This window comes from Miscanthus floridulus, chromosome 4 (assembly GCF_019320115.1).
Source record: "Miscanthus floridulus cultivar M001 chromosome 4, ASM1932011v1, whole genome shotgun sequence".
Lineage (NCBI taxonomy): Eukaryota > Viridiplantae > Streptophyta > Magnoliopsida > Poales > Poaceae > Miscanthus > Miscanthus floridulus.
The window spans coordinates 107,234,389-107,249,610 of record NC_089583.1 but is presented as its reverse complement, the minus strand read 5'-3'; the positions used below and the strand labels follow the sequence as shown (position 1 = coordinate 107,249,610).

At 48.1% G+C, this 15,222-nt stretch overlaps 1 protein-coding gene and 1 long non-coding RNA gene across 2 annotated transcripts; both read left to right on the top strand.

Annotated features, from left to right (window-relative positions):
- Window positions 1-1,098: 1,098 nt before the first annotated feature.
- Window positions 1,099-3,688, top strand: LOC136552507 (uncharacterized). The gene is made up of 3 exons (XR_010782829.1): window positions 1,099-1,500; window positions 1,603-3,121; window positions 3,482-3,688. It is a non-coding gene; the product is annotated as an uncharacterized lncRNA (long non-coding RNA).
- Window positions 3,689-9,832: 6,144 nt separating this feature from the next.
- LOC136552506 (probable mixed-linked glucan synthase 3) lies at window positions 9,833-14,715 on the top strand. The gene is made up of 3 exons (XM_066544081.1): window positions 9,833-10,307; window positions 12,122-12,866; window positions 12,983-14,715. Exons 1-3 carry the CDS (start codon window positions 9,985-9,987, stop codon window positions 14,612-14,614), a joined length of 2,700 nt encoding a protein of 899 aa, XP_066400178.1. The 5' UTR covers window positions 9,833-9,984; the 3' UTR covers window positions 14,615-14,715.
- The last annotated feature ends 507 nt before the right edge of the window (window positions 14,716-15,222 follow it).

The following is a 15,222-nucleotide window of genomic DNA, read 5'->3' as shown; positions in this document are numbered from 1 at the left end:
CTACTCCCACCAAGTCTATCGAGTAAAGTCCAGGGGCAAGGGAGCATACGGAGGCAGGTGGGTACCCTCAGGTTGGGAAGGCGACATACTGGTGGGGTGGGCGTCGCTGCACCAAGCGGATGAACAGAGGGGGTGAGTATCAGGCTCAGAGTCAGGGGTGACCGAGCGGGCGGCTGTGGCATCCCGGGTATGATCCCCACTGACCCGTCTCATCGAGACCATGACGAAAGCAATCAAGCAACCATCGCTGGGCAAAACGTGCACCGGGGCTACAAATACAAGTCATTTCTATTCTTTATCATTCATGAGGTTAAATGGACAAAACAATAATACGAGTAGGGCAGTACCAGCACTAGCACTAGCAGTCAAGTCAAGGCCGGCGGTCGTGCAAGGGGGGCTTGGGCACACTAGGTATGGCCAAAAGGGGAAAATGAGTAGTGAGATGGAGGCAGAGAGGGAGTGGCTAAAAGCCCTATGTGTTCGTTTTGGTAATTGAGACTACTAGTGGACTAAACTCTTTGTGCTAAAGTGTGTTTAGGCTAAGGTTAGGTCCACACCATGATGGAGAGCAAGGTTGAAAGCAGGCAATAGAGAATTTGTTTTGTTGTTTCTGGTGGTGAGTTTAAGGTGCTGAGAATGGTGGTCACGGTCACCCCGCCGCTGCCTGAGAGGTTCGTAGAATTGGATCTCTGTCCATTATTTTTAGAGCTAACAATAGAGATTCTATTTTAGAGGTTCTAGGTGTGACTTACGTGCCAAGCACTATGTGAAAAATAGTTTGTAGCAATGAGATTTTTTTTAGAGGCGACTGACATTGGAGCCGCCCCTACAGTGGCGTGCTCAGGCTCCAGCACAGCAGCCGCCCCTACAAATGGCACAGTAGAGACAGCTAGTAATACAAGCCGCCCCTACAAATATATGTCCATTTGTAGGAGCGGCTGAATCACCAGCCATCCCTACAAATCGCTACAGCCCATCTGAGCCCAATCACTGACAACCGCAAGATTTAGTATCGGACGGCCGAAAATACACCCCTCAGCAAACCCTAACATATATATATAGTCTCCAAACTCCCTTTCATTCGTCTCCATCGTCACTCTACTCCTCCTGACTGTGGCCTCGGCCCTCACCGCACCACCATCGACATCCTCCTCCACCCTCTTCTCCACCACCATAACTCTGTTCGTGCGAGCTCCTGCGTGCCTCCAACGCATGGCGGACGGAGGCAGCGGCCCTTGTGAAGCACGACCGTGGGCGGCCAGGACAAGGCCGTGGTGGAGCGGATCTGGTCGTCGGTGCCGCGGATCTAGCTGTCGGTGCCGCAGATCCAGCCGTCGGTGCCGTGGATCTAGCCGTCAACGCCGCGGATCCGGCCGTCGGTGCCGTGGATCCGGCCAGGCTTAGTCATGCCACGGCGACTGCCACGACGACCTGCGCCACTAGCTCCCCGCAGCGGAGGCGACGAGGAAGAGGATGGGCCTTTGGCTCCAGAGGAGCCAGGTGAGCACTCTCTGTCTCTTCTCTCCCTTCGAATCAAATCTTTTTCATTGCTGGGAATCGGGTTTCTAACAGCAATCGAATTGGTTTCCGTGGCTAGAGCAGTGGCAACAGGAGGACTAGAGGAGGAAGGTGATGCTGCGAAGAATAAGCGGAAGCAGTGCCCAGGGGTAGCCCCGCCACCCGCGCCGTCGGCCCCTCCTCGACGCCCTTGCCGCTAACCCATGGGCCTCACCTGACGCCAGCACCGTCGACGCTACAAGGCCTCTCTAGCACCCATGCTGCTGCCACCACGAGGTGCTCTCTCTCCCCAACCTCCCTCTCAGATATGTTCCTATTTTCTTGTCTGCAGGGGATCTATGTTCACGGTCCCGTAAAACTGATGATGAGATGCACTATAACACATTCTTCAGTTTGACATGCTTCAATTTAGGATTACATCCACCGCCTTACATTCTAACTGCCAAAATCCTGCATAGGCTTTCCTCATTTTATCACTAAAAATTTTCATTTTATTATTTCAGTGCACCAGTCAAATTATGATTGCCTCATCTTTGTGTTACGATCCTAACACTGAAACCCTGACATTAGCTTCCTGCCATGGCTATGAATAACCCTAACACTGAAACCCTGACCAGCAAATGGATTACTTCTAAAATTAATCACTGGTTGAATGCAAATTCATGAAAATTGGTTCAATGCCGTATGATATTCTTACAGTATTAGAAGTTCTTGTGAGCAAAAGGATGTCTGTACTTTCTGTTAGTTCAGTTGCCATATTCTTAGGAGATTTTATAGATTTATCATATTTAGTTGTTTTCTTGTAATGCTGGAGGCTGAGGCTTCTATTTGTTGGCTGGTTTTTACTTTGCAGATTGATATGTTGGTTACTTGATGCTGGTTTGTCCTTTTCCCCTGCTGTAGATGATTTTTAGTGGATTCGTTGGATGTGGTAGATTTCCTTGATCTGACTGACTTTTAGCCTGTAAGCTGTAACTGGCACTGGAAAATCCACACAGCTTAGTGCCTTAGTCATGAATTCTGTACTATTCAGCCCCCATGTGTCCTGGTGAATTGATCTCTCTGGTGATTTTTTTTTTCTAGTTTTCAGGGAACGAGCTGTAGCTGTAGGTTAATACTGCCTCCTAATTTTACTATATGACACTAGTTAGTAGATTTACCTGGGAATTCTTACGCGTCTTTTCACTGTAGATGCCATCAATTTGTTGAAATATTGGAATTGGCAAAACGTGCCTCTCAAATTTGTTCTGTCAATGACACTCTTGCAGTTATGCACCCCTTTCATATGAGTTCACTTGCCTTGTTGCATTTATATGAGCTAAAACACATATATGAGCTGAAACACATATATCACTTGCCTTGCCTTGTTGCTAACAGCAGGCTGACAATTGCAGCCAGGTAGTCCAGGTATTCAGTACATGCATGCTCTGTTCTTTTGCAGCTCCATTCAGCAATTAGTCATTGTGTTGTCTGAATTTTGTAGCACGTCGGTGCATAGCTTGGCTCTGGTTTCAGGTTTGCCTGGTGTAGATCGAGTGAGAGGAACTCCAGTGCATGAACTTATTTGTATGCATTGTCATTTCCATGACACAATGATCACTAGGTAAATAATTATTGCATGCCTTGTCTTAAGTGCTTATTTACTCAAATGAGCAAGGTCTTGTCCTTGTTCATTCACAAGCCTTTTTAGCTAGCTCATGTGATGTCTCGGTGTGCATGCATATATGTACTGTATTGATCTCAATTGGTCACTAACATATGAGCAGTACTTTTGCATGTTTTAAGTTAATCTCTGTACTGATCCTTGTTTGCTCTTGCCCATTAAAAATATATGCATGTGTTTCAGCTCATATAAGTGAAGCTATATAGCAGCAGCAGTTCAGTCCGGTTTTGAGTATTTTTTCACTCTTCCAATTAGCAAGTATTGAAAATAATCATTTCCCTTGTTGCCTTGCTTGTGCAGATGTGCAGGAAAGTAAATAAAGAGCAGAAAAAGAGGATGGTGGTGGTCACCTGGATGCGATCACTGCTTGGATGAGCAGAAAGTATTTTTATGCATAGTTCTATACATAGTTGCAATCTGAGATGTTAGACCTTTGTTGCATAATGGGCAGTAGGTGATACAAGCATATAGACTACTATTTGAATTATATAATGCTCTTGTGTTTGTGGTCAGATTTGAATTATATATATATATATATATATATATATGTATATATATATATTTTGGTCGAATTTGAATTGTTAATTTGATTTTTTTTGCGGAAAAATGTACTGTAGGGGCGGTTCTAGATTGAACCGCCCCTACAAATTGATTTATAGGGGCGGCTGGTATTATCAGCCGATTTGTAGGGGCGGCTAGTGTTATCAGCCGCCCCTACAAATCAATTTGTAGGGGCGGTCTGGGAACCGCCCCTACAAATACATGATTTGTAGAGACGGTACAGTAGGGGTGGCTGGCCGAGCCGCCTCTACAAAGGCTCATCAGCCGCCCCTAAAAAAATGTTTCTGTAGTAGTGAAGGATGGCCAACTATTAGGCGGCTAGTGGCAGCATTGTCAACCATGTCGATGTGCCATCCCGCCGACGCATTGCTAGCGTCTGGTCAATTGATGCATAACAGCGCCCCCCCCCCCCCCCCCCCGCTCTCATGTGCTCTAGGCGTGAGGCCACTAGGCCTGACCACAAGTTGAGCTCCTCTCTCTTGGACTCGTGGGCGTGGCCTCCAGCTGCGCCCCCTCAGCTAGGAGGCCAAACACGCAAGCGCGCAGCCTATCTGCTGGGCAAGGCGAGCGACCTAGCCGGCCTTGAGATGATTGCTTAAGGGTGGGTTCGGTTCGAGGACGAAATTGGATGGAATATGACGATCCATGGATATTGGGATAAATATATCACGTTTGGTTGGATGGATGGGATGAATCATTTTTCTATTTGGTTAGATGAACGAAAGTGAATGGAATGAGAATAGTTGAGTAATTATATCTAATATTTAAAAATAACAACAGATAATTAGACACTAATAAAAATGCACGAATACTATTCTTGTCATGATAATCACTAATTTAAAATAAAATATGTTAAGTAGCACTACTAATATCCTAATTAGCACACAGAAACATGCACTAATCAATACATTAGCACTTATCAAAAGTGATCATACCTTCATAATTATTAAGTAAAAATATAACATACTAATAGTTCTTAAATTATTTACTAATGACAAAGATTAGAAAACATGGATAAGCTGGTCTGCCAGATTTTTTCGGACCACGAAATCCAGCATCTGGGTGAAATATTCTCTATCCATGGATTTCCTTATCCTAGTGATCCACCAACCAAACACACCCTATCCATGGATGGTCCCATCCCATCCATAGAGATCCAATCAACCAAACACACCTTAACTGATTTTTAAGGATTGGGGCGCCAAGAGGTGCCCCAAATTTGGCTCACTTCCGTGTTGATTTTGGGCGTGACATAAAATTGGGAGCGGAATTAGGTATCAAATTGGGAGCGGATTTGAACCCTTTCCTCATAAACAAATAGAAATGAAATCATGTCAGTGGATATTCTAAGCTATGTGCTACTTATGTTCATATATGAAGGAAGCGGAGCAGGAACATCAAAGCGAGATAAACATACTTTTTCAGTTGTTAAGTCACATCTAAGTTTCAAAGCCGCATAGAACATGTTTCTCTGTTGAGAAGCCGTTTGCTATATACTGCTGCTTCTGAATGTCGTAGTTTTTCTTTTTTTGTGTGTGTCTGTGTGTCTAGTTATAAATCTGGCAGCTCTTTGAATTTACTGCAAGTTTGCAACTCTTGTGCTCTGTTTGTCACGTGCATAATATATCAGTGATGTTATGTTGGTGGTCGTCAGTTGTATTTTGCTGACACTTTACAAATTCTTTCTAAATCATCTTGTTAATTTTTTTCTCAATCTTGTTGTCGGTGATCATAAGAGCATCTCCAAGAGTACCCAAAACATACCTTAAAACTCATTTTGGGAATTAAGTCTAAATTACTTCTCCAAGAGATACCCAAATCTGCTCCCAATTTATACCCAAATCCGCTCCTAGTTTTATTACCTCACACCCAAAATCAATACCGAAGTGAGCCAAATTTAGGGCACCTCTTGACGCTCCCAATCCTTCAAAATCAGTTAAGTATGGCATATTAGCGGACCAGCTATCCTAGACACGAATCAAGACTAAGATCTCAGATGAGATGATTTCTTTATTGCTTTAGATCAACCAAGTCTGATTCTTTAGAGAGAAAAGATAAAACACAAACAAATTATCAATCTCCCGAACTATGAACCTCAACAACGGAAAAAGCTGAAAACTAGAGACTAAACCTAGAGACGTACCGAAATGTAAAACTGGAGAGATGGCTGGTTGTGGGCAGCCTCTATCTTATTTATAGAGCTTTTACATATCTCCAACATGTCCATAGATACTTTAGCTGAACCACTTAACCTAGGGGCAAAATGGTCCAAATTAAGGTCTAAGCATCTGATGGTTACGAGGTCTTCGTGACTTTGCTTCGTCGATGTGTGCGTTGTGTAATGCTTGAAGGCACCCTCTACTCTAGCAGCCTCCATGGTACCATTCATTCCATATTTAAGCCAGCGTTTGCCGCGGCCGCATCGTCCACGTGTAGATATGAGTATCAATTTGTATTTAAGCTACATAGTACTGGAGTCGCGGTACCAAAGCAGATTATTTGGGGTCTCCGGACACCAAATTGATGGTGGTTTCTGTCTCAGCTTCAATGTGCGATGGCTGCTGCCTCTCCAAGATAGCAGGACACTATAGTACACTAGTATAGGAAAACGTTTTCTTCTGTAGCGCCAGCGATTGAGCGTGACCGGCCTGCCTGTAAAATGGGCGCGTACTTTGGCACGTACTGTACGAGGTGATAATATACCGAAATCATGACTCCTAGCGTCGTCATCGCCGCCATAATGCATAGTGTTAAGAGGTTGTTGGGTTGCCTGCCGGGTTCGCCATGCAGTGCTACCTCCGCAAGGTCGTTATAGGATGTGTGTAGGTCAAACTTTGATTAGTTTTATAGAAAATATATGTAACATTTATATCTCCAAATAAGTTTATTATGAAAGTATATTCAACGATCTATCTAATGATATTGATTATGTATTATAAATATTAGCATTCTTTTATATATAATTAGTCAAGGTTAAAAAATATTAGACTTCTCAGAAAGTGAGAATGACTTCTATTTTGGGATAAAGAGAGTAGGTTTGGCAGCGCCGCGGCTGTGGCGTAAAAAATGGCCGCCACATGCCATACTTCACTATAGAGCAAAACGAGAAACAGTAGAAACAAAACGACAGAGAAGGTGGCCAATGGTTGGCAACCGAGCAACGGCCAAAGTCACCGAGCTTTTTGGCGTGGCGAATTATGGCGTGCAACAAGACATGCCCAAAGTCGATCGGTTTCAATATTGTGCGTGTTCCTCTGCTACTGCTCGATCGATCCATCATACTATGATGCATGGTAAAAACAAAAGCAGAAAATAATTAAGGGCCTATTTGGATCACCTAAGCGCAAAGTTTAGATGAACTAATGTGTCTAGTTGAGCTAAAATTTAGTTGGAGCACTTTTAGTCAATTGTGTTTGGATACATTGGCTAAAAGTGAAAAGATCCTCTAGACATAGACTTATGACCACCCCAAATGGACTAATGACTAGTTGGGGTGAGAACTAAGGCCCTGTTTCGATCTCTTGGACTAATAATTAGCTGGCTAAACTTTAGTCCTTAAGGATCCAAACAGGAGAACTATTAGGTGGGTTAAAGATTAGCCAAAGTTCTAGCTAACTAGTTGTTAGTTCACTAGTTCATAGAACCCAACTATCAGGGGTTAACAACTAGTTCTAATATATAGAATCCAAAAATTAGTTCAGAAAATGGACTAACAACTAGTTGGCTATTTTTTTAGCTAACTAATTTTTAGCCATGGCTAACAACTAATCCTAGACCATCTAAATATGACTTGAAGTTTGTTCAGTTTTAGTTCTTACATTTAGGGTGACTAAAGTTTAGTTTGGGGTATGCCCTAAACTCACTCGTCGCCGTCTCGGTCAATTTTATTTGCAGCTAATAGCAACACGTACTGGCTTCTGTACGGATCGATAGATGACTGGTAGAGAGTACTAGTAGTATCGTTACCCTAAGCCTGGTTGGTTGGTTTGTTGGAAATGACCCGATTAATTAGTTCGTGCGCGGGAAAGTCTTGACGTAGGAGTAATTACAGGAGTAAATTTACTTCAAACAACGTAACTGCGAATCAGCGATCGACATACTCGGGAGAAGTGCAAGGTAGCCGAAAACATGGAAAATGGAGAGCTAGGGTTCACACGAGTCCAGTCCAGATGGAGAGACGACGACCACGCAACGCAAGCAGATACATAGTCTGTTCGCTGGTTGGTTTCAGCCAGAGCTTATCAGCTATGGTATAGTATTTTTCTCTCACAACAAACCAGCACCAGCCGCCCAGAAACAGGCTGACAGACTGCGCCGACGGACGGTACGACGACTCGAGTCAATCTGAAATCAGCCACCCTAGTTCTTGGTACTGCAGCTAGGGACAGGCCAGTTGCGCGCGTCAAGTGAGCGTGAGAGCCAGGCGTTAACACGTGTGTGTGTGACACGTGCGTGTTTGCTCGAAGTTTCGTGAAGGTCTGCTCTAGGTCGGCTATGACCTGGTCAGCCCGTTTGGACTTGACCACGATGTCGTCCAAGTAGTCCTCAACGGTTCACCAGATGAGGTCCCCGAAACATTTGAACATACAAGGCTGGTACGTAGCGCTCGCGTTTTTCAGATCAAACGGCATCGTGACGTAGCAGAACGATCCGAATGGGGGTAATGAAAGATGTCGCGAGCTGGTCAGACTCTTTCATCACGATTTGATGGTACCCAGAGTATGCATCAAGGAAGCAAAGTGTTTCGCACCCTGAGGTTGAGTTGACTACTTGGTCTATGCGTGGCAAAGGAAACAGATCCTTTGGACATGCTTTGTTGAGACCCGTGTAGTCGACACACATTCTCTATTTTCCACTCTTTTTTCGTACCAGAATGGGATTGGCTAACCACTCGGGGTGGTATACTTCCTTGATGAACCCAGCCGCCAAAAGCTTCGCAATCTCCTCACCAATGGCCCTGCGCTTCTCCTCGTCGAAGCGACGCAGACGCTGCTTCACCGGCGTGGAGCCTGACCTGATCTTAAATGCATGCTCGGCGACTTCTCTCGGAATGTCTGACATGTTTAAGGGTTTCCACGCAAAGATGTTTCTGTTGGCGCGGAGGAAAGCGTGGTGCCAATGCGCACCACTTTGCCCTTGGAGCCGCTGGGGTCTATGAGGACCTCCTTGGCGCCCTCTATAGACTCAAAAGACCCAGCCGACCGTTTGGGGTCGGGTGCTTCTTCAACGACCTCCTTCCTGATAGCCGCAGGCTCCATGGAGGTGATGATTGTCATGGCATGTTCGCAGCACTCGGCCTCGCACTCGTAGGCGCGCTGTAAGGAGGTGCCGATGGTGATGACCCCCCACGGTCCCGACATCTTCAGCTTCAGATAGGTGTAGTTGGGGACGGCCATGAACTTCGCTTAGCATGGACGTCCCAGAATGGCGTGGTAGGTTCCGTGGATTCTGACCACCTCGAAGGTAAGGGTCTCCGTCCTGTAATTGGTCGGATCCCCAAAGGTGATGGGCAGATCGATCTGCCCAAGTAGCATGGCCTGCTTTCCAGGCATGATGCCGTGGAAAATCGCTCCGGTCGGTAGGATGCGCGATCGGTCGACGCCCATGGCGTCGAGCGTTTTGGCGTACATGATGTTGAGGCCGCTGCCTTCATCCATCAGTACCTTGGTGAGCCGCTTCGTGCCGATGATCGGGTCGACCACGAGCGGATATCTCCCTAGTTGTGGGACACTCTCCGAGTGGTCGGTCCGATCAAAGGTTATGGCGGACTCTGGAAGGTAAGCGTGGCCGGCTCGGCCGTATAGACCTCGCGGCGTGCGAGCTTTTGACGGCGCTTGGAGTCATAGGCCGTCGACCCTCCGAAGATCATGAGATAGCCATCCAGCGTCGAAAAGCCACCGTCCTTTCCCTCAGCATCGTCCGCGGACGGCTTGGGGTCCTTTCTATGCTCCTCCGGACTGATAAATGGGCGTCGCCACGCCTTTGTTGCCACCATATATTTTATATTATTATATATATGTTAAGTACCGCTACCTCTTTGCACTCGTGACAGCCGAGCTGTATAAATTTGTATGTATATATATGCCCCCGTGGCATGCTGTAGTGTACCGGGCCCTCCTCTAGGCTGTGCGTGCCGCACAGTCCTCACGCTCCACGTAAGCAATTAATCTGTGTGTGCCTAGTGACACAGCCTTGTTGGCCAATCAATCGCGAGGCTCTCAAGCCGTACCTTTGTGCATGCCATGTCGTCCTCGCCGGTGCCCGGCGCCGGCGGTGCTGCTAGCGAGCACGACGCCGCCGCCGGCCTCAGAGAGCCGCTGCTGCTCGCGAACGGCGACAACGGCGGGTTTCACGACGGAGCACTGGCTGCGGTGGTCGTGGCCAATTGTACGCACGGCGGCGGGAGCAGGGCCAACAAGGAGAAGGACGCCGTGAAGGCCAAGGACGGGTATTGGGTGGACGTCCACCACCAGCCGGCCGTGGCGGACGTGGAGAGCGGCGGCGGCGACCGGCCGCTTCTCTTCTCTAACAAGAAGGTCATGGCGGCCCTCCTCTACCCGTACAGGTGCGTGCTGCTTGCACAGTTGCACACAAAAGTTGAATGATGCCTTAGAGCTTAGATGGTTTGAGTATAGATTGATAATAATAATAGTGTAAATCAAGGGAAAAGCTAGACAACAACCGGATGTTTATTTTCCTTCAGACAACCGGATGTTTATAAGCTACATCAATGGCTTGCATTCAGTTCGGGAGGCAAAACATGGATAATGCAGTTTGGGACTTTGGGGTGGGGTGTGGAGCTGAAGGTTGCAGTGCACCCCTCATTACTTAGTTAATTTTTAATTATAGTTACTTAACAATGCTAATTATTATTTTAATTGTTTGCCCTTACTCAGTTAATTTTTAATTAGCTAGTTAATAATGCAAAACTAGTGTTTTAATTATTTGCTCTTCTTTAGTTAATTTTCAATTAGCTAATTAATAATGCTAATTAGTGTTTCCATTGTTTGTTCTTCCTTGGTAATAGTTTGTAATGGTATCCATATAACGTAGGATTGGTCTTTTTATTATCTTTTGTATTATTCCTTTTGTTCTCTGTACGATATAATTCTAGTTAGCTAGTTAGCAAATGTAATTAGTGCTTTGCTTGTTCGTTCTCCAACCGTATTGATCTTCAACGACATTATTTGTATTATTTAGGATTAGTCTTCCTGTTATCTTTCTCATCTCCTTTGTTCTTTTTATTACCATTATTATTTTTTGCCTAAGAATTAAATAGATTTGGTGGGGATGTTAGAGACTTAGGGATAATTAAATTTTGTCCCCATTTTGTTTGTAATTTTCAGTTTTTTTATTTTTTACCATCAAAGTAAATGTTTATTTGCTTATTATCTATACCATTTCCATGTATGTACTTCATCATGTATGATTGTTGCTACCTCGAACGGCCCTATACGTTAAAAAAAAGCTTGAATGGCCCTGCTATGTCCAAATCCAGACTCCACTCCTGTCGTAATGAATTATATGTTCAAAACGTTGAAATAGTGCCGAGCCAAATTTGGCAAAACTCAAAATGTTTTCTTTACGGGATTCGAACTTTTGTGTGGTGGAACATTTAGAAGGAAAGAAAGAAACCAAAGAACATTCCAAACATAAGGATTTGCAGCCATCCTAAATAGTCGTCTTAGCTTATGAAAGATGATATCGATGGCTAGCTCTTTGTGATGTGATCGGAAGCTAGCTCTTCTTAGTTTTTGTTGTCGTTGTTGTGTGTGTTTTTATTTCGTTGGTGGTGGGGGCAGTTTTTGGTTGAGTCTTTTTGTTGGATGGTAGTCGGGGCCGAGCCATTTGGTGGTGTTGTATCTTGCCCTCCTTTTGTTTCCCCTTTTCTCTCATCTAATAAAAGTCATGGCAATTCTCTTGCCCTGCCTTAAAAAGACAAAAAAAGCATTGAAACAGAGTTTGAAAGAGTAAAGGTTGTCCAAATGATCTGGATGATACTGAACTTAGGCATTAGTTAAAAAATGAACTGAGGCAAAGAGTATGCAATCAATGAAATATCACCAAGGTCGTTTGTGAGTGTGGGCCTGTGGGGGTGCGGAGGGGGCATGGGAATTTGCTGAAATAATTCTGTCTGCAAAGCCTCATGCCTTTACTGAAAAGCAGAGCACTACAGTTGAATCTGATTCTGCATTTCATCTTAAAAACGAAAACGTGCAGATTGTAGTCCATACAATTTCCTTTTTCTGAGAATGGTATCTTACTAACATATGCTAAAAAAAAGTGAAAACAGCTTTCTAGAACCCATAGCTGTACGAAACCAGCATCTTTCAGGAACCAGTACCCTTACGCATGCTACTTTCCACTTGTGACAAACAGGGTACTGATTCTGGTGCGCCTCGTCGCCGTCATCCTATTCATCGCATGGCGCATCAAGCACAACAACTCCGACGTCATGTGGTTCTGGGTGACCTCCGTCGTCGGCGACGTGTGGTTCGCCCTGTCGTGGCTGCTCTACCAGCTCCCAAAGTTCAGCCCCATCAAACGGACACCCGACCTGGCCGCGCTCCGGCAGCACTACGACGACCTCCCCGACGGCGGCTCCATCCTCCCCGGCATCGACGTCTTCGTCACCACCGCCGACCCCGTGAGCGAGCCGGTGCTGTACACCATGAACTGCGTGCTCTCCATCCTGGCCACCGACTACCCCGTGGACCGGCTCACGTGCTACCTGACCGACGACAGCGGCGCGCTGGTCCTGTACGAGGCGCTGGTCGAGGCCGCGAGCTTCACCGCCCTGTGGGTGCCCTTCTGCCGGAAGCACTCCGTCGAGCCGAGAGCGCCGGAGAGCTACTTCCAGCTGGAGGGGATGATCTACAACGGGAGGTCGCCGCCGGGTGAGTTCATGAACGACTACAGGCATGTGCAGAGGGAGTACGAGGAGCTGAAGGCGAGGCTGGAGATGCTCCCTAGCACCATCAAGGAGAGGTCAGATGTGTATAACAGCATGAAAGCAAAGGAAGGGGCTGCACATGCGACGATGGCTAATGGCACGCAGTGGCCAGGCACTTGGATTGAGCCAGCAGAAAACCACAGGAAAGGAGACCATGCTGGCATTGTCAAGGTATGTATGTATGACCAATTGCAAGGTTGGTTCACTCTAGTCTAGGGTATGACATAGCTAATCATTCCTAAATGGTAATCTGTGTTTTTCTTGCTCTGTGACTGTGACTGTGACAGATTGTGCAGAACCACCCGAGCTGTGTCTGTGAGCCTCCTCCAGCAGAGGGCGGCAACAACATCAACCCCATCAACTTTGACGGGGTCGACACTCGGCTCCCGATGGTCGTGTACGTGTCCCGCGAGAAGAGCCCGGGCCGCGAGCACAACAAGAAGGCGGGCAACCTGAACGCGCAGCTGCGCGTGTCGGCGCTGCTCTCCAACGCGCCCTTCACCATCAACTTCGACTGCGACCACTACATCAACAACTCGCAGGCCCTGCGAGCGGCTATGTGCTTCATGCTGGACGCGAGGGAGGGCGACGGCACCGGCTTCGTCCAGTTCCCGCAGCGGTTCGAGAACGTCGACCCCACGGACCGGTACGGCAACCACAACAGGGTCTTCTTCGACGGCGCCATGTACGCCCTCAACGGCCTCCAGGGTCCGACGTACCTCGGCACCGGCTGCATGTTCCGCCGCCTCGCGCTCTACGGCGTCGAACCGCCTCGCTCGAGATCCGACGAGGAGCACGGCGTCACGGTTGACACTAACAAGTTCGGTAACTCCGTGCTCTTCTTGAACTCGGTCTTGGCAGCTCTGAAGCAGGAGCGCCGCATCGTGCCTCCTGAGCTAGACGAGGCGTTCCTCGCCGAGATGACCATGGTCGTGTCGTCGTCGTACGACCAAGGGACGGACTGGGGCAGCAGCGTTGGGTACATATACAACATTGCAACCGAGGACATCGTGACCGGCTATCGCATCCACGGGCAAGGGTGGCGCTCCATGTACTGCAGCATGGAGCGCGAGGCCTTCCAAGGCACTGCACCCATCAACCTCACCGAGCGCCTCTACCAGATTGTCCGGTGGTCCGGTGGATCCATGGAGGTGTTCTTCTCCCCTTACAACCCGTTGCTCTCCGGCCGCCGGCTGCACCTCCTGCAGCGGGCGGCGTACCTGAACTTCACCATCTACCCGGTCACGTCCGTCTTCGTCCTGCTCTACGCCTTCTGTCCGGTGATGTGGCTGATCCCGGCTGAAATCATCATCCAGAGGCCGTTCACTAGCTACGTGCTGTACCTCGTCATCGTCGTCGGGCTAATCCACACCATCGGCGTCTTCGAGATAAAGTGGGCAGGGATCACGTGGAACGACTGGTGGCGCAACGAGCAGTTCTTCATGATCGCCTCCATGAGCGCGTACCCGACGGCGGTGCTGCACATGGTGGTGAAGCCCATCACGGGGAAGGGCATCCACTTCAAGGTCACCTCGAAGCAGACGACGACGACGGCAGCTGACGACGACGACGATGCCAGGTACGCCGACATGTACGAGATGCGGTGGGTGCCCATGCTAATCCCGCCGGCGGTGGTGCTGTTCTCCAATATCATGGCCATCGGCGTGGCTCTGGGCAAAGCGGTCGTGTACAACGGAGCGTGGTTTGCGGTGCAGAAGAGGCATGCGGCGCTGGGTATTCTCTTCAACGTGTGGATCATGGCGCTCCTCTATCCGTTTGGGTTGGCGGTCATGGGGCGGTGGAGCAAGAAACCTGGCATCCTCTTAGTCTTGTTGCCGCTGGCATTTGTGGTCATTGCAGCTGTGTATATTGGTGTTCATTCTTTTCTTGTCAAATTTCTTCCATTTATGGTGATATAGCAAAGTCGTTGTAATTTTAGTTGACAATACTACAGAATCATCGACGTGACCAAATTCAATAACTGAGTAACTGTATGTATACACAGGGGAAAAAACTGATTTAAGCGAAATGTTGTGCAGCGGCTAGTTTCAGGGGCGTTTGGTTTGGGGTCGGGTTGAACTGGGTCACACCCGGAGGAGCATATTCACATAAGATGCGGAGCGGACCGGGCGAACACAGTTGAACGCTGTTTGCCTCCATCTTCTTCCTCTCTCCGCGCAGGTGCCGAGAGGGTGGGTGCTGCACTGGGTCGTGTGAGCAAGCGCGGGGCGGCGCGGGTGCTAGGCAGTGTGGCTTTCCTCCGTCGGGGCTGCCGTCGACTCGCAGCAGGGCTGGGCGGAGCTCGCCCGTCGGTACTTGGGTCCCACAGCTAGGGCGGAGGTCGCTCGTGCGGCAGTGCCCGGGCGGAGCTCGCCCGCCGGCGGCTCACGGCACGGCTGGGGCGAAGCTCGCCGGTGCCGGGGCGGAGGTCGCTCACGGGGCCGGTGGCACGAGCGCGGCACGAGATCTGGGGGTAGGAGCGCGGCGTGGGTGCTAGCCCGAGTGGCTTCCTTCGTCGTGGTTGGGG

Coding starts and splice junctions, on each gene's coding strand:
- LOC136552506 (XM_066544081.1), top strand. CDS start 9,985: ATGTCGTCCTCGCCGGTGCCCGGCGCCGGCGGTGCTGCTAGCGAGCAC. Junction 10,308..12,121: donor GCCCTCCTCTACCCGTACAG/GTGCGTGCTGCT, acceptor TGTGACAAACAG/GGTACTGATTCTGGTGCGCC. Junction 12,867..12,982: donor ACCATGCTGGCATTGTCAAG/GTATGTATGTAT, acceptor TGACTGTGACAG/ATTGTGCAGAACCACCCGAG.